The following is a 19,439-nucleotide window of genomic DNA, read 5'->3' as shown; positions in this document are numbered from 1 at the left end:
CTTTTTATGGGACCCATACCTGATCACCAAGTTAGACCCTTCTGTTAGCCTCATAAAGCATCCCACTAAGCCATTATATGTACCTCTCAAAATGGTTGAAATTGTTCAATTACTCAGGCACAGATATACACAAAGGTCTTAGACAGAAAACCAAAGAAGCAAAAAGAGAAAATATTCAAATTTGAAGAAGTGGGTTTCGAAGAAAAATAAGAACAGAAGTAAAATGAAGTGGAAGAAGGAAGAGTGACCTAGTGGCAGCGCGACCCAGCGGCGTGACCCAACCCTGTGTCTTCTTGATTTTTTTTTTTTTTTTTAATGGGTTTGAGACTGAGATGATGGTGCTAACGATGGAAATGGATTCACCAAACACGGTGAGGAAAAAAAAAAAAAGGTCAAACGTTGCGACTGACCTTTGACTAGTAGGTCCCTCAATGTGTGTTTAATTACCAAAATGTCATTGAAAACTAAAAACACCTAAAATGTGTTTTCAGTTTCCATAACTCATCACTCAAAAATCAGAGAATTGAGTGATGGAAACAAAAACTAAACAGACTTATCAGCCGTGGGTCTCACCATTTCTGAGTTATGGATGATGAAAACAGAGTTATGAGTTATGGAAACAGGAAATCCCCCAAACAACCCTATATATTCAAATTACGTCTAAGGTTTGTGATTTTGTCAATTAGAATTCTTTTTTTTTTTTGTTGGTAAACATCAATTAGAATTCCTAACTTATAAAAATCATTTATACTTAAAGTCTTTGCCAATCTCCATATGATATAGATGACAACAAAATAAAGAAAAAAAAAGAAATCATTAGTAAAATTTTGCATTTCATCCAAGACTTTTAACTTTTTCACATCTTTTTTTATATGTGCTTTGTTAGTTTGTCATTTGATATCAAAGTTGGATGGAATGACTAGCTCAACTCAAGTGAGCGAGTAAATTGGAAAAAGAAAAAATAATTAATTACTACTAATTTTAAAAAAAAATCTTAATTACTAATTTGACTATTGAAGTAAAAAAAATCAAGGGATTAAACTAAACTTTAGCCTTATTTTTTAATTAGCCAAAAATAGAAAGTCGACATATGTGTTGGAGTCTAATTTCAAAAAACTCCCATTGAGTTATATGATAAAATATATATATATATATATATATATTAATCAAAAAAGGATAGGGGGCAACCAATGTGGCAATTCTACTTGGGCGTGACCATAATAGCACCCTATCCGCTAGGTCCAAGCCCTGCTGAGGTGCTAGAGGACGCGGTGAGTTATAGCTTTCCAGCCCCACGAGAGACACTAGTAATCCTAAGTTGCCAAGGTAGGCAACCCCATGCAAGTCCATGTTCGGACTCGAATATGAGACCTCGCCCTTCTTTGTGCATCACCTAACACCACTAGACCACCCCCCGGTGGTATATGATAATATATGATATTCACATCCAAACAATGTATATGATATCCAGACTAAAATATTAAAATACAATATCCAGGAACTCCTATCAATTTCTTTTTTGGTAAGTAAGAACTCCTGCCAATTTCTTCAACAGCGTGTTTGAAAAGAATCAATCAAAGCCTGAGAGAACAAAACAATAACAACAAACTAGCAAGAATTGAACACGCGCAAAAATGCCCATTAAAAAAATTCGCACTCAACATAAACAAATGCCAACCAAAAAAAAAAAAAAAAAAAATTCTTTTCTTGTAAGTTATTCACATCATTTACAAGTATAAACAAAACTATCAATTCCTTTTACCCTCAAAACGAATCAATCTAACCCTAACTCATGCAAAAAATTTACCTCAAAACAAAATGATAAAATGATAAAAATTGAGTGTCGTATCCAATGAGTAAAAATTGTGTATCACACCTGTACCGTGCCGCGCATCCTAGTCATCGAGGGGCTAAGGAAACGGAAAAATCGGTGGGTAAACCAATCCGGTCAGCCCAATGCTGTGACTCCATATAAAACTTGGAAACCAAAACCGCGACCCGACCCATATCGGGTCTCTTATTCGGATCCTCCTCAACGCACTCCAACGCCAACCTCACCATCTTCTCCGCCACTTCCACCGGGTACGAGTCCCGCAATCTCCGGTCGACCCATTTCCTCACTCCACCGTATTCCCCACTCGCTTCCCTCGCCGTGTCGATCACGCTCACTCTCCTGTACCCGCCATTGTCGTCGAACGCGAACTTCAACGCTTCCTCGCCCGATAACAGCTCCAACACCACCACGCCGAACGCGTACACGTCGCTCTCCTGCGTCGCGACTCCCGTCTGCTGAAACTCCGGCGCCATGTACCCTCTCGTGCCTTCGAGCTTCACTTCTTTGGATTTCTGCTGCGCCGCCGGAGGCGTCGTCGTTTTGGAATTACCGGTGACCTCGCCGCAGAGCTCGGCGGTGCCGAAGTGGCAGATCTTCGCGTTGAGGGACTCTTCGGTGACGATCACGCTCGAGCTTTTGATGTGGTTGTGGACGAAGCCCGAGCTCTGCACCCCGTGCAATGGTGGACATAGTCGAGCCCGTGAGCGAGGTCCGTGGCGATTTGCATGCGCTTCAGCCAAGTGGACAGCACGGTGAAGCTTGGGTTTTTAGGGTTTCGGAGACAGTCTTTGAGGTTCGCTCCGGTGACGAACTCGTACACCAAGTAAATGTAATTCCCCGAGAGCGAAGCGCCGAGGAGCTTGATCAGGCTACTGTGGTGGATCCGGCAGATCGACAACAGCCTGTCTCGGAGCTCCGGCACCTCGAGCGGTCGTCGGAGCTTGCGTTGGAAGACGGCGACCTCCTTGTCGCGGAGACAGCACCGCCACGCGACGGAGGTGGAGGAGGCGGAGAATTTATTCGAGAGGAAGTTGTTGGTGGCGGCGGAGATCTCCGAGAAATTGTAGATGTGAGGATTTTCCGGCAGAGAATCCTTGAAGCTAGAGAGAGAGGCTCGGCTCGTAGCCGAAGATTTCGAAGAGTAGTACTTGTTGTTGTAGCTCGACCCGGACCCGGACCCGGTGGCGTAGTTGTTGGAAAACGGGTCAGGAATCGAATCGGTAAATGATTTCCGAGGCCTGGAATTGGAATTCGGACTCTTGGGTTCGATTACCTCTGTGCTCTTCTTCGTTTTGCACATTTGGTTTTTCTTGTTCATCAAACGTGCGCCGTCGATGGTAACGGCGTGTAACATAGTGGAAATGTCGCGGATTTGCGTCTGAAATGAAATGGCGGTTTTATATGTTTTTTTTTTTTTTTTTGGGTCAAATAAATAAATATATTATTATATTAAATACTGTAATTAAATCCCACTTTGCTTTGTCAAGCTGAGCTAATTGGATGTGTAGTGAAGTGTTTGTCTCTGATTATGATTCATGAACGGATTCTTAGGGAATAAAATCATATGTTTGCAACAAAAATATATATATATATATATATTTTTTTTGTCGGTAATAAAAAAGTATATTTATATGTTTTAAATTTTTTTGACAAAATCAAAAGATTATTATTGAATTGGCGTGCGGTAGTTGCTTGTGATTGATTAGATTACATTCAGAAACGGAAACCAATTACTTGAAATGCTTTTTTTGTATTAAGAGAATCTCACATAATTGTAATTGAATAAATTATATTATATAATTAATAAACTCTTCACGTTGTCACATGTTATATATATGGTGTCTTAATAATAACAGACACAACTTTCATTTTTTTTATTTTTATTAAATGTAAAGGCATAACTTATAAATGGTACGTATAAACGGTGAAGAAAGAAGGAAGAAATAAGAGGAGCCTAAAATTGGATTGACAACTAAAAAGCATATTCTTTATGTAAAAGCATGTTGATGATGAAGTATTGTTTAAGGCAACATGTGTCTCTTCTTTATTAGCTCTACTTGACAATAAGATATTTTATTAGTTAAATTCATGTTGTTTATAATGTTGATTGTGGACGGTAAAACAGTTTGATTGTTTATAAGATGATTTAAAGTTTTGTTTATAATTAAAAAGGATGATGGGGTTTTTTTTTTTTTTTTTTTTTTTTGGCTGGGAGAAAGGAAATTTGATAGTGACTTGAGGCTAATAGATTGGTGTGAACATGGTTACGGAAAATTTGGATATGTATAGTGACTTAATTATTAAACAACCCCTATCAACTAGTACTTTGAAGGCCAGTCATCAAAATATACAGTGCGATTAGAAGCCAATCTGACTAATAAATCTGATTCTCATTTCACCCTACGAAACTTTTGACTTCATGCATGAGGTAAGACACAAGTTGGCTAGTTGTGCAAGCCTGCCCTGCAAGTCATAAACGACTTTGTTTGATAACTTCCAACAAGCCAAAATCACAGAATGCATTATAGTAGTTTATACTTTATTGGAATATAGCCGATTGTATTGATTATAGTTCAACTCCAATAGAACCAAACAAACAAGAATAATATAATGTTTTAAATTATTATTTTTTGTTTGTTAAAATTTTCAGTTCAAATAGTTTGAAACTTGATATTTTTTCATTCAAAATTGGAATACAATAAAAAATTAGTTTTTAATTCATTTGAAATCATGCTCAACCTAAACCAATGCTCAAGAGATAGTTGTCCATATACTGATAAGGGATGTATGGATTCTTAAGAAAAGGGGAGTCGTGGTGGTCCTCCCGGACCACCTGGATCCCACGATTGAATAGAAAGTTGGATCTACATTGGATCTCACCTGAATCACCCCATCTATCCTCCTGAGGAGAAGTTTGGTTTCACTAGTGAGCATGAGCATCTTCCACCTAGTGAGCATGAGCATCACGCCTAGGTGGAAGGAGACAACTCAAATTGCCCTTTATAACCTATTTTTGGTTTATCCAAAGAAAAAATATTGTATTTTTAATGCACTCTCTCTAAATAAATTCTATTTATTTTTCTTTTATTTCAAATAAGATTTTAAACTTTAGTGGTTGAATAGTAATAAGTCTTACCTCAGTTATTGATTCGTGCATGTAGTGGGGGAGCTGTAAAGTCAAGCATAATTTTTTTAAAATAATTTTTTTTGAGTAAAAATTAGAAAAAGTCAAGTAAAATTTGTTTTTTTTTTTAGAGAAAGTCTAAGTAAAATTTAGACAACCTAATCCATAGCGACTTTTTTTTTAGTAAAGGTCGGGTGGTCCATATGAAAATGAATTAAAAGAAAAAGGGAAGATAATTTTTATTTAAAATATCAGGTTGATGTGGGTAGAAATTTTTTTGGTAATCCTCCACTAAATGCGAAAGGAATGTTAGCTATCTGCACTCATACATCCACATTATTATAGAACATATTGCTGGGTAATCGAAACACATTTTCCTACCTTATTAAGTTCTCAACCACAGTGCCTCTATACCCCTTTGATACTTATTGCATTTGGTTGGAGGTAAAGATTGAATTTTCAATACGGCCAAAGAGAAAATATTGTAATTATTTTTTAACACAAGCATAAACATATGCATCCAATATTTCTAACTAAACATGTCTTGCAGTCTATTTTCTATTTCTCATCAATTTATACGCGAACAAATATCACTTTTGATCAGAATAGTATCTCATTTTTCAATTTAATTGTGTAGGTATGAATTAGGGCTCTTCCAAATGAGCCCGACTTGCGGACCTTTTTGTTAGGGCCCAAATGTGATAATCCAGGAAAATTTCATTTAGGCTGTGTTTGTTTTGGGTGAAATTCATTTCCGGAAATGGTTTTCGAAGTTTTCGGGTGTTTGGTTGCGCTGGAAAATGCAATTTTCCGGAAATCATTTTCAGTTGACTCACGGTCAAGGGTGAAAATGATTTCCGGACTCATTTTCACTTCAAATGAGTTCCGGAAAATGGAGAGAAAGAGAGAGCATGAAGACAGAGAGAGGGAAAGAGAGAANAGATTGAGAATCTGGATATCCACCTGTTTTAAAGGGAATCCACGTTCCTATTGAGAGGGGTTTAAAGGGGAAATCCAGATTCCCCTGGCATTTAATTCTCTAACATAATTTGCAACCAAATATAAGAATCTTTAAATATTCCTGAGAATCTTAAAACATTACTCCATACCAAGCGCCACATAATGGTTTTCACCTATCAACATTCACTCAACATTAAATGTTGAATGACCCATCTAAAATTCTGAATAATAAAACAGTCATTAGAAGACCTACCATTACCACTAAACACAGGCAAAGGGATATTGACCGGACAACTCATGGGACGCTACACCCATCAACTAGTATAAATACCCACCCCTTGTCACAACAGAGACAAATAGATAGAGAGGAAAATAAAACCATTATGAGAGAGAGAGAGAGAAAGAGAGAGAAAAGAGAGAGAGAGTTTAATCATAATAAGAGCTTTTAAGGAAGAGAGAGAGAGAGAGAGAGATAGGAAAGGGGAATGAGCTTTTTGAGCTCCTTACTCATATTGTGGAATATTTTGATATCAATACAAATAAATTGTATATTTCTCATTTTTTTATCCACTATAGTAATAGTCAAGTTGTCAAAGTATGTAAAATTATTCAATTTAATCCATACACTAATTGAAAACTTATGTATCATACGACTCAGCACATTTTTATGATGAAATATGTCCAGTGACTTAAAAATTAAGAGAAATGTTATGTTCACAACAAATTCTAAATGACACGTTGTTATTATTAGGGTAAAAAAAGTAATTTCAGTGGTATGTTCAAATTTGAACTAATAATAAGTGTGGGGGAAAAAGGGCCAGCCCAACGTAATGGCCCAGGCCCATAGGAGGGCTATTTTGCGACGAGAAGAAGAAGATGGAAAAGGCAGGGCCCGGCTGGAAGTGGTACCCTCAAAAGAAAGAATTATCATAATCCGAAGAGATATCTCCTGTCCGAGGAGGTTGTAATCCTCTACAGCGATATCATAGATCAATTGAATGTGTGAAAGGCCAGAATGACCTTCCGAGGACTCCACCTGATCAAGATAAGCTCTGAGTATGCTATGGAATGATAAGGATGGAGAAATATCTAAGGGAAAGCTGCTGCTACTGTATTTAATGCACTGCAACAACTTTTCTGGCTGCATTTATGTGGAGAAGACCCCTGAACAGTGCATCCTAACCTACGCCACTCACACAGAGCTAAAAGAAGATGCCTGACGTGACATGTACTTCAGCAAACTCATGGATGAGGAACGCGTGGACGATGGAGATGAGGAGAAGAGTGACTACATAAAGGAAGGAAGCTCCTAACAAAAAGGTGGAGGAAAAAGGAAAACTGGATTGTAACCCTAAGATTTGGTTCATCAGAAAAACAAATATTGTAACTCTTCGGATTATCAAATTTTACATGAAAATTAATGTTGGCTTGTGTTTGAAAGCTGTGATCCATTTTATCAATCCATACTTAACCTAGCTCTTTCACCCATACTCTACAAATTAATTGTTCTTGGCTTGGGCCACAAATACCAACCCTACAATAAGTAACTACTTATAATTTATTGAAAATGTTGTGAACGTAGCACTTCTATAAAAAAAAAAAAAAAATTAAACACAACTCAATCTAAATGCATTAAAAATGACACGCGACCATAACCTTTAATCATCACATGACATTATGTTAAGTGGGATAACCCAAAAAAAAATATATATATATATATATACATATTTTCCACTTTTTAAATTTGAATTTAAATTTGTCGAACAATGCTCTATTCCATATTTAATTAATGAAAAAAAAATACGGATACAAAAAAGAAAAAAAAATTTAGACAATCATTTGACAATTTGTTTTTGAAAATTTGAAACTATAAACACCGAATTGAAGAATGAAAACTTTTTAAAGGCCAAAATAAGTATATTAAATAAATTAAAAAAAAAAAAGTTTTATGTTCCTCGGGTCCTCCTCCTACAGTCCTACTTATATATAGGACTGTATAAAGTCACCATCCGATCCGAAGTTCAACCGACCTAAAAAAAGGGCATTCTATAACTATTCCCTTTACATATATATATATATATATATATATATGTAATTCACCCCTGTTTCACATTCTCTTCCCTTTCGCTTTCTAGTTTCTTCTTCATCTTCACCGCACCAAGCTCTCTCACCGAAAAGACACAAGAACAAAAACAAGAAACAACATTTGCTCTCTTCTCTGTCTTCCAGCGATCATCACCAACAACAGGTTCGTAAAGAAAAAATAAATAAAAAAGCTTAATAAGAATCTAGGGCTTTGGGAATTGCATTTTTAATCCCTAATAAAGATTTGAAATTGAATAAGCTTCAATCAAATTAATTATTATTATTTTTTTGTGTTGAAGTTTTTATTATTATTATTATTTTTTTCAATTTTCAGTGTAAATATATAGTGCGAAAAATATCTGGTTCATGAACATTTTTAATTTTTGAACTTTTTTCCCAGCTGTTGATTTTGATTGATTGCTTTCATGTGGTATTGCTGCTGCTGTTGTTGTTGTTGTTTTATATGTTATTGTTTTGATTCAAATAGGTTGTTGTCATGTAGGTTAATTGGTATTGCCATAAAGATGTCGACTTCGATTGCAAGTACTATTGCCACACCACCCCAATTGGCACCAGGTATTTATATGGGTATTAATGAATTTTATTTTAGTTTCTTAGCTGCTATTGGAAGAGTATATATGCCCTTTGATTGCCGAGTTTTGCTGACACTAGGAAATAGAGTTAGTTATTGATCATAACAATTTGAAATGGAAATATGAGTTTTTTTTTTTTATTAGATCATGTGGTTTTGAGCAAGTAAATTGGACATATTATCAGTTTTTTATTTGGTGGGGTATGTGGTAGTTTAACAATATGTTTTACTAAGGAATAGAAAAATTGGTTTTAGCCCACTTAAAGTTATCTAAGAATAGGGACTTGAGAGATAATGCAAAACAATGATGCAGTTTGGTCGAAGAGATTATTTAGATTTTGATACTTACAAATGCTGCTTTACTTTTTTATGCATTGAAAGTGAAGTGTCTGTGAGGATTTTGATTTTGGTGATTCTACTTGACTGTTTATCTTTTCTGTATACAGTGAGAACATATGGTCTGCGCGTGGAGGGAATTAAGCAAACTGGATTTGATCTAGGGAGGGTTTGCATGCAGTTTCGACCTTTAGATTATAGAAGGGGACGTTTTCAGATTGCTAATTCTGGAGCCAGTCTTTCACATTTTGATAGAAGAACGCCCATCATGTGTTCCATTGGAATGTCTGTAATATGTGCTGCTGCCTCGGTATGTTTGTTTCTGTCTATCTCCTGTTCTTTGTATATGTGTTTCATGTCTTTATATTGCTAGATGTAATTCTTTTATTGGCGTCTTCTGTACGTTGATGGAAACCTATAGATTGCTATTTGCCAATGAGGGCTGGGTCAGATGTAATTCTTTTGTTGGTGTCTCTTGTATTTTGATGGCAACCTATAGCTTACTATTTGCCAATGATGTCTAGCTCAGTGACACCTCCTCTTTTTATAAGTGCAAGGTGGAGGGGGAGTTTGTGGGTTCAAGGCCCACTGGGGTGTATGTTACATACCAATAATAAATAAATAAAAACTTTACACTACTCTTCTGCTGCAATGCAGAAGAGAGTGTTTTTGTAAGTGATTTTTAGGAATATTGTTACATCTATACTGAGATTTCAACCTTCTTATTATGTTGTTGGATAGAATCTAACCTTTTGAATTAGGTGATTTATTGTCTCTGACAGCCTTAAAATTTAGAATTGCTGCAGCAAGCTCATGGTGAAAGCTTTTCAGGACTAGATGTGGGTGCTATTTTCTGTAAATTTTTTGTAATAAGTTGGATTGAGTATTAGTCTTAGTATTCAAACAAAGAGCTGGCTAAGAACCCAGTTAATTAACTATCTGATTTAGGAACTATACACTGATGCATGGACATTATTTTACTTCAGAATTTAAGCTACTGTATTTTTCTATTTGCAATCCGGTTGTGTATGAATCCTAAATGTTCTGTTCACACACACTTTGTTTGCAGAATGCAAGATGTGCTGGTGCTACTGCGGAGCAAACCCAGACTGTTACAAAGAAGTCTCCAACAATTGCTTCTATTCCTGGTAATTGCTATTTCTCAATGTTATTTATTACCAAACTGCATGTGGTTTGCACAATGCATTCTGTCCCTAGCCAGACCACTAAATATTTCCTTAGCTTGTAGGTATGTGAAGTTAGCTTTGTTAATTTGAGAGGATGGCTTTCACAGAGAAAAAAAAATGTGCATTTTGATTACTTTACCCTGCATCTAGTTCGATTCTCATTCTCAGTGTGGTCTCCTTTTCCATTTGCTATAGTAAAGTTGTGGTAATTGTGTGTGATATGTTCCTTTGATTTTTCAACTTTATGGCTCCAGTATAAGTTCTAGGATCTCCAATATAAATATGTGGGCATGTATTGAACTGTGCTTGTATGGCATTATTTAGTTAACTTTGCACTACCAAAGTGCATGTGGTTTGCACAATGCATTCTGGCCCTAGCCAGACCACTAAATATTGCTTTAGCTTGTAGGTATGTGAAGTTAGCTTTGTTATTTTGAGAGGGTGGCTTCACAGAGAAAAAATTATGTGCATTTTGATTACTTTACTTTGCATCTAGTTCAATTCTCATTCTCGGTGTGGTCTCCTTTCCATTTTCTATAGTATAGTTGTGGTAATTTTGTGTGATGTTCCTTTTGATTTTTCTACCTTACGGCTCCAGTATAAGTTCTAGGATCTCCAATATAAATATGTGGGCTTGTATTGAACTGTGCTTGTATGTCATTATTTAGTCAACTTTGCACTGGATATGTTTTATTGAAATTTTAAGGAAATAGTTTATAGAAATCCTTATCCCAGACAGTGCCAATAAGGAGCTCTCATTATGCAGGAATATTTCTAATAGCTGCGTAGAAATACATGAAGTTACCAATAAAAAGGAGATACATATAAAATAATCTACTAATGCATCTCAAGTTAAATACTTACCAAAAGGGAAAAGAAATGCCAAGTTAAAAATTTTGGATGGTTAATATTTTCCGCCTTGTGGACTGCCAGAAGGATGCTGCAAAATGCAGAGAGACCAGTTTTTTCTTGAATAATATTGTTGTTTAAATTTAATTTTTTTTTTAAGTGTCTATGGGAATAACTGTTCTACAAATGAATTAGAACTGTACTCTCTTTATTTTTGTGTAATCCTTTTTCATGAGTTTTTGATTTCTTATGTTTATTTAGAAGTTCATCTGCAGTTATTACAAGCAATGCAACTCTACTTTGGTCAAGAATTCTGATTTTCCTCTTGAATTTTATTGGATCATTTCAAGTAGCATAATAGTAAAATGAAATTTCAGGCAAGGAGATGTCACCAAGACTTGATGATGGTGGCACTGGTTTTCCTCCATATGATCGTGGTGGTGGCGGCGGCGGTGGCGGCGGTGGAGACATTCCATCGGGTGGATGGATCCTCTTTGGTTTTCTTGGTGTCCTTGACTTTCTGAAGGATAAAGAAATCAAGTGGCGTAATCAGGATGATAGGTGAAGATGAGTAAGGATTCTCATTAATATAAAATAGGGACAGTTTGCTTACATTTGTAGTATAGACTATATAGATTTATTTGTGCTGCTAATTCTTTTTCCATTGATGAATAAATTGTAATAGTTGGAAAAGGTCAACTTTGAGTTGTGGTTCATTAGCATATGGCTTGTGGACTCGGGTAGGAGATATTCTTGACACTACATTTTGTTTTTTATTTTTAATTTAGCATGCACTTTCTAAGCAATGTTGCATCTTCCCTATCATGCTCTGTTTAAATTCTCTGCTGTACAAAGTTGTGACCATTGCTTATCTAAATAATATATAAAGCTTGTATCAAACTAAACGAAGATCTTAAAACCAGTGTCAACGTCACTGGTTTAAGTAGGTTTAATGTGTATTTGATTCTCTCTCTCTAAGTTGGGCTTTCTTTAAACATTTTAGGACAAAGTTTAGCTACAAAATTAGTTGTAACTTTAGGTTACGACATTGCTTAATATCTTTTTATTGAAGGTGAATTTTGACAAATTCACCATTAGATTACATTTTTTTTTCTTATATTCTCAGTGCTTGCAAAATTTTTAGAAAATTAAATATCAATAATTATGTCATCAATAAATTGTAGTTTAAAATTATATGTAAATTATAAGCTTATAGATTATATAGTTATCTGTTGACACAGAGTTTGACATGTGTATTAAGAGCATAAAAAACATGTAATTCAAAGGTTAGATTTTCAAAATATGTGGTAATATCTATTTTATTGAATGAGATTATAATCTTAGGTTACAATCAATTTTGTAGCTAAATTTTAACTAACATTTTATACCTACACTAATTGCCTACAGATTGAAGTGAACTTTGAAGTTCAAAGTTCACTTCTGATAAAATCACTCCCAAATAGATCAACAATTAAAAGAAATTATGAACTATCAAAACGGACTTGTTATGCAGGTTAAATGGGTTTGAAGTTAAGAGATTTATTTATTATTATTATTTTAAAATTCATTAGGATTTGAACCTTGAAGTCCCCGACTTCTTGTTATAATGGCAAAACTTATTTACAATACCTTAGTTGCTGTTTTCTATTTTCTCATTTTAAGATTTTGCTATGTGGTTACTTAACTAAAAAATGCACTTCTATCTCATGAAAGAAAAGTCACATGGCAAAATCTTAAAATGGGAACCTAAGAAATAACACCTAAGTACTATATATATGACTTCTCTAGAAATTTTTCTCAGGGTATTCTTTAAAAAATATAAATTATACGATCTAATAAAAAGAGAAATTCATATATTGACAACAACAAAAATAAAAAAACACATAAACATATAAAGTTTATAATTGTCTTTTACGAGTTTTTATATTTTGAAATCGTTGCATGATAATTTCATTATCAATGCTACAAGTTATATCTCTTTTAATATATACAGCCAAGCAATCATTCGTCCACTGAACGTAGAACAAATTATGGAGCAAAATTTAATTTTATAGGTATAAAAAAATTGAAAGTGTTCTCAAAATTTTTTTGAAAGGCAGACAAATAAAAAATTTTAAATTATTATATACCAAAAAAAAAAAATTCAAGTCAAGGTGGTCTTGGGACCATCCTAGCCTTAAGGGGGCGCCGCCTCTAAAGATATAATTAGTTAAGTTACAAGACTTTAGTTGAAAGCTAAACTTATGAAATTAGACATAATTAGATGTAGGACCAAATTTAATTAGTTGAGCCTACTCTCTCTAGTATGGCGCAAAAACATTTAAAATCTTATTCGGTTGTATATGGCAATATGCGCTTTTTTTTTCACTATTATCTTGTTTAGTTTTCATGAATTCAATAATTTCTCAATCTTATACGTCACCCAAGATCAAATTGCAAAACCCATTCATTACTCCTGAAGGAAAATCCATCCACAGAGAATAGAAATGTTGCCAAAATTGACAGTTCTTCTTCTGACCCTCGCGACGCAGAAACCTCTTAAACACGCAAGCACATGAAGGTCACATACAGCGGCAAACTTTATGACGTCATTGTGGGCCTAAAACCCTACGTGGAGAAACGTAAGAGTTGCACTAGCCACTAGCACGCGACACCTATCCAAATCAAGTCGGTTTTCAGAGCACTTGCTGTTATTTTTGGATTATTTTGGTCCTCTCAACTCTCTAGTCTCAAGGGAGGGACCAAGAATCCTTGACTTTAGATAGTTCCAAGCTGCTCCTACTTTTTTGACTTTAGGGTCGATGGGCACGTGAGACCCCCACGGGTTCTTAATTAAAAAAAAAGGATTTTGGTGCACCATCACAAATTAAATTATAAATTGACATTTCAACATGCTGTGGATTTGGGTGAAAATGGGTGTCTTTAGAGTTTTTTTTGTAGCTTCGGGATATTTCTAACTTTTGGGTTGTTATTGTGTACTCCGAGTGCACAATCATTTTCTCTGACTTTCAATTCTTTCATTTTACCTCACGTGAATTCTTACTATCATCACTATCGTCATGACTACAATTGCCACTAATAATATTTTCTATTTTTGCCATTGTCATTACTATCATTGTCGCCCCACCACCAACACCATAGTTCCTATATCGCCACATCATACAATTTTCAATGTCTTTGCCACACTAGACTATCTCCAATGCTATTGTTACAACTAGTACTGTTATTGCCACCGTTGCCTACCTCTACCACCACCACCATCACCTCTCTACTGCCACTGCCGTTGCCACCACTCTTACTATCATTGCATTGTCATCATTGCTGCACCAATACCATGGTATTTTCTATTTTTGAAAATGATTTCTACAAAAAAAATTTATCTTCTTATACTTACAAAGTACAAATATATCATTTTATTATCTTTTGTGTGTTTGATTAATATTTTTTAAAGGTGAACTATATTTTTCTTACTTCTATTGTAATGTGCTATATTTGCCTAATATATAGTTTATAAAAAAAAAAAAAAAAAAAAAAAAAAAAAAAAAAAAAAAAAGCCTAATACACAACTAAATTGTATAAGTTTTAAAATTATTATTAAAATTTCTCATTTTTTAAGGAATAAAGAGATTATCATGATAATCAAAACTCATTACAAAATTACAGTGTTATCTAAATCAAAATTAAGATGAAACCAAAAGAATAAAAGATAGACTTTTGTGGGAAGGGTAAGATCTGAGCACATAATAGGGCCCGAGGGATGGAAGGGCCCATCTACGCTTAGGTTCTAACCCAACCTATGAATGCGAGTCCGAGGAAGGATGAGGAGGCCAACTCCCTGAGGAGCCCGATGGGCAAGCCCACCTCAAGAAGTGTTGAGCAAGCCACTTGCACCAAATGACAGGATACTGAGGAAGACAATAGAGACGTCCAAGTAAAGAAGAAGGGAAATATCCAAGTAAAGTAGCCATCACCTTTGCATTTAATGCACTATACCAACTCAGCTGGCCACATTAATGAAGGAATGACTCCCGAACAATAATCTTATAGCCCACAACACACTCTACCACCTCTAGCAGAGCCTTGATTGGACAAGCATCCAAACTAAGGCTTTTGGCTATACAAGTAGAGGGCTCAGATGCAATTTGATGGATTAATAAGAAAATGAAACCCCTCCAAACAGGGGGACAAAAAATTGAGAAGAGAAAATAAAAACTGTGTAGAATCATTTTGTATTAAGGACTTGAAACTTTTTATAAACGTTTGCACCTTGGCTAGACTTGAGGTAGTATTTTCAAATTTAGTTCCTCTTTTTATGATTCATTATACTCTTTCTCTAGTAACTGGGCAATTGGACCATTAAAGTGCATTAAAATTGACCTCAGAAGCCCACACTTTAACAAATTAATTGCGGTGGGCCTTTTAATCCTAACTCCATTATTCTAAGTGGGATTAGCCTTTTTTGGGCTCATACAACTTTCTAATAATTTATTACTCAAAAAATTGGTGGGAATATTCAAATTCATATTCATGTAGATTGTGTTTTGATATAAATTCAAATTCTTATTTCTAAAATAAAATAAATAAGTATAAAACCAAACTAAAATTCAACCGAATCTATAAGAGAGAGAGAGAGAGAGAGGACTTTGTGATGTGAAATTAAAAAAAATAAAAAACCTAAACACATATTTAAAATAAAATAAAAACTCATCAACCTTAATTAGAGTTATAAAAAAAGAACAAAAATCCAGAGAGAGAGAGAGAGAGAGAGAGCTTATAGTTTTTGTGTAGGAAAAATATGGATTGAATGAGAGAAATAATATCAAGTTTATAAAAAATAAAATGGGAAAAAGAAGAGTCAATATAGAAGAAAGAGAAAATGATGAAAGAAGTGTAACCACCAAAAGAGAAACAAAATTAGAGAAAGAAAGAGAGTATTAACTTATTTTTGTCATGGACAACTTGGAAGGAATAGGGGAGAGAGAGATGAAAATGAAGTAAGAAGAAATTTATATGAAATTAAGATGAACGAGGAAGGGTGGAAGTAGATGAAATGTTGAACAAAGTAAAACTGTAGAATTTAAGAAGATATAAAGGAAAAAAATTTTAAATTCTCTAACGAGAATCAAATGAATATTTTAAAAAGATAATGATTGGAGGGATGAGTTTATGGATGAGGCTTTAGTGGTGTAGCGGTGGGAAAGAAGTTGGCAACCTGGTGGATGAGCTTATGGATGTTAGGGATGTCAGATGTGGTGCCGAGACAAATGCGTGTGAAGAGCGGGTGACCCGTGGTGTTGGGTCAGGTAGTTCTGTGGTAGCTGGGGTTGGTGGTGCAGCCGCAGCCATTTTGAGATTTTTTTTTTTTTTTTTTTGGTTCATTCTTCTTGGTGTGGGAAAGTGAGAAAGTTGAGATTTTTAGTTTCTGCACTTAGAGCATCAGCATCCGGAAGTGGGAATGTCAAATGCAAGGGTTATTTAGCATTAAGAGCCACAAATCACTCAGCAATTGGAAGGCTATATGGCATATGTCAAATTTTTTTTGAGATTTTGCTACAGTACCATCTCAAATGTAAGATGGTACTGTAGCTGAATGTTATAAAAAAAAAATAATTTTTTAATACTTTCATTTCTCTCTCCTCTCTCATTTTAACTCGCCAGCTTCTCTCTCCTCTCTCATTTTTTCTCTTTCTTTTCTCTCTCTTCCTTCTCTCTCTTTCTTACTGCTCTCTCTTCTTCAACGGAATGGAGGCAACGGCGGCGTGGAGGCTCGATCAGAAAAGCTGCGGTGGAGGCGTGGAGGTCGTGGGTTTCCGACGTTTGGGTGCTATTTGGCGTTTGGCGTTTGGGTCGAAGATGGTGATGATGATGACAGGTCTGGGATGAATAGAGACGACGACCCTCTCTCTCTCGCCATCGCTGCCGGTGAGAACAGATGGGTTTGGGTTTGGTGAGAACAGATGAGTGGCGGTGTGGGTTTGCTGCCTGAGATTTTTTTTTTTTTTTTTTTGGTGTTGACGGTATTATGGGTTGCTACGTTGTGGTGGTGGATCGGTGGGTGGCGGAGATCGGTGGAGCTGTGGTGGGTGTTAATGGGTTTTTGTTTTTTTTTGTTATGTTTTGAAAAAAAAAAAAAAAATTGGGTTTTCTAGGTTGATATGGATGATGGATTGGAGGAGGCTGGAAGAAGATGAAAAGTAAAGTAACGGAGGATATATTGAAGGGACGGGTGTGGGGTAGAAAATTGAGAAAAAATATAAAAAGAAAAAATATATTTTATTACGTAAATATATTATTTTAATGAGTAGAAGAGGAAAATAGAGTTTTAGGATGTTGGAGTATTGTAAAATTGTATTGTATAATTGATAAAGTTGCTTTTTGAGATAGTAAAATAGGATGAGATATAGAAACCGGCTGCGGATGCTCTTATACTTTATCTTTGAGAATCTAAAGTTATACTACTTGAGTTTGGTTTAAATGCAAACAGGAGGAAAGAAATTTCGAGGAAAAAATGGAAGAGAGTTTTTTCTAACTTGCACCATTGTTACTATCAGTCATTGTCATCATTGCTCACCACTACCATAGTCATTGTTATGAAATATTAGAGCCTTTTTCGTGAAATGACATAACATGTTTTGAGATATGGAATTAGCACCAGCATCACACTTAATGAAATATCAGTGCATTTTCGTGAGAACCAAATGACATAACATGTTTCAAGCTCTGGAATCAGCACCAGCACCATGCTTACATATAATATTAGTACCTTTTCATGCGAACCAAATAACATAATAAGTTTTCAAGAACATTTTTAGAGTTGCAAGCAATTATAGAAAAACAAACGATTTTTTCCCAAAAAAAAATGCTTTTCCACAAAGTTGAGAGATTTTTGTAGTTTCCAGGGGATTCCCCTCCCCCTATAAAATAGATAATGATATTTCTTGTGAGTCACCTCAAATTGGGCTTTTGAGGGTAAAACTGCATTGGGTGCCCTGACCTCATTATAAGCATCTATTGTTAGCCTGCTCTACAATAGCCGATTCAAATATTTTGCTGCGTGACCATGAATGTAACTATAGTAAAAATGTGTTGCTCTCGGAAATGTCTTCCTCCTCTTCCCAATGATTCCACGAAATCTAAAAGTAAGCCTCATCCAGACTACTGAAGATGGTTTTATTTTATTTGATACTATGAACGAATAGATGGAAAGAAAAATCCTCTCTTCCTCAATACAAAGTGATTTATCCCACCATTTTTAAAAGGAAAAGATCAGCCATGGAAGAGTGCTAGCCAATTTCAAAAGAAAAATTTGAAACAACCAACCTAAACACACAAAACACCAGATATATTGTTACATGCAACAAACACCAAAGACAGTAAATTTGAGGGAACCAACTAAGGATAGCATTTGAAATTACTTGTTAAAAACATCAGGAATCAGGTGAGTCACAAACAAAACCCACACCAGATACAGCTCCTCTTTGTCATATATTCTAATCCACTTTTCAATTTCATTTCTTGAAATCTAAAAAAAAACTCACAAAGTACTAAAACCCCACAAAAAGAAAAACCCATTAATTAAATGAATTAAATAGCAGGATTGGCATAAGCTTGGAGAGCCTCACCAGTGAGCCTACAAATCCTCCATTCTTGCAAGACATTAGCACCCATTTCCTCATAGAACTTAATAGCATTCACATTCCAATCAAGCACCACCCACTCCACTCTCCCATACCCCATCTTCACAGCTTGAGCAGCCACAGCTGAGAGTAGCATCTTCCCAAACCCTTTCCTCCTATAACACTCCCTCACAAACAAGTCCTCCACATAAAACCCCGGTTTCCCCAAGAACGTCGAGTAGTTTGGAAAAAACAAAACAAACCCACCAACCACAACGTCAAAGCCACTATCTTTATCGTTGGATTTGAAGGTTTCGCTTTCTGGGTCATCGATGGGGAGGTCGAGAGTGGTGGTCTGAGTAATGGGGGAGAAGAAGAGAGGAGGAGAGGGAGAAGGTGGGAATGGGGCTTGGGAGAGTTCGAGGATGAAGATGGTGAAGGATTGGAAAGGTGGGGAAGTGAAGAGAGAGGAGGAGAGGGAGGCTTCGGTGGCGGAGAAGAGGTGGGTGAGGCGTTCGAAGACGGCCATTTGGTGGATGAGTTTGTGGATGTGGGGGATGTCCGATGGGGCGGCGAGGCGGACACGGGAGAAGAGTGGGTGGCCTGTTGGTGTTGGGTTTGGTAGTGCGGTGGCTGCTGGGGTTGGTGATGGTGGTGGTGCGGCGGCGGCTGCCATTGGATTTTGTGAAAATGTCGGTTTGGAAAGGGTTCTAGTTTTCACGGTTCTACAGTTTCCTATAAGATAGTGCGTGTGGCGGTTTGAGGGAGTAAAAAGAGATGAGAGATGAATGATGACAGAGTCTATGAATTTTAGGAGTTTGGTTGGGGTTGGACACGTGGGGTTTGAGTAAGATGT

General features: G+C 35.9%; 3 protein-coding genes across 3 annotated transcripts; 1 reads left to right on the top strand and 2 right to left on the bottom strand.

The window, feature by feature from the left end:
• Positions 1-1,680: 1,680 nt before the first annotated feature.
• LOC111984094 (lysM domain receptor-like kinase 3) lies at positions 1,681-3,305 on the bottom strand. Its single transcript, XM_024015719.2, is given in 2 exon segments — positions 1,681-2,502; positions 2,505-3,305. Coding segments are annotated over 2 exon segments (1,287 nt in total). The 5' UTR covers positions 3,189-3,305; the 3' UTR covers positions 1,681-1,899.
• Positions 3,306-7,999: 4,694 nt separating this feature from the next.
• Positions 8,000-11,773, top strand: LOC112025131 (protein YELLOW LEAF 1, choloroplastic). The gene is made up of 5 exons (XM_024057794.2): positions 8,000-8,166; positions 8,506-8,579; positions 9,042-9,241; positions 10,001-10,079; positions 11,345-11,773. Exons 2-5 carry the CDS (start codon positions 8,528-8,530, stop codon positions 11,530-11,532), a joined length of 519 nt encoding a protein of 172 aa, XP_023913562.1. The 5' UTR covers positions 8,000-8,166; positions 8,506-8,527; the 3' UTR covers positions 11,533-11,773.
• Positions 11,774-18,345: 6,572 nt separating this feature from the next.
• On the bottom strand, positions 18,346-19,384 carry LOC112025129 (GCN5-related N-acetyltransferase 8). Its single transcript, XM_024057792.2, has one exon. The coding sequence runs from the start codon at positions 19,257-19,259 to the stop codon at positions 18,552-18,554; it is 708 nt and encodes a 235-aa protein (XP_023913560.1). The 5' UTR covers positions 19,260-19,384; the 3' UTR covers positions 18,346-18,551.
• Between the last annotated feature and the right edge of the window lie 55 nt (positions 19,385-19,439).

The sequence above is a fragment of the Quercus suber genome, unplaced genomic scaffold (assembly GCF_002906115.3).
Source record: "Quercus suber isolate HL8 unplaced genomic scaffold, Cork oak 2.0 scaffold_129, whole genome shotgun sequence".
NCBI classification, from domain to species: domain Eukaryota; kingdom Viridiplantae; phylum Streptophyta; class Magnoliopsida; order Fagales; family Fagaceae; genus Quercus; species Quercus suber.
Note: the sequence above shows the minus strand (reverse complement) of the source record. Positions and strands in the feature narration are given on the sequence as shown.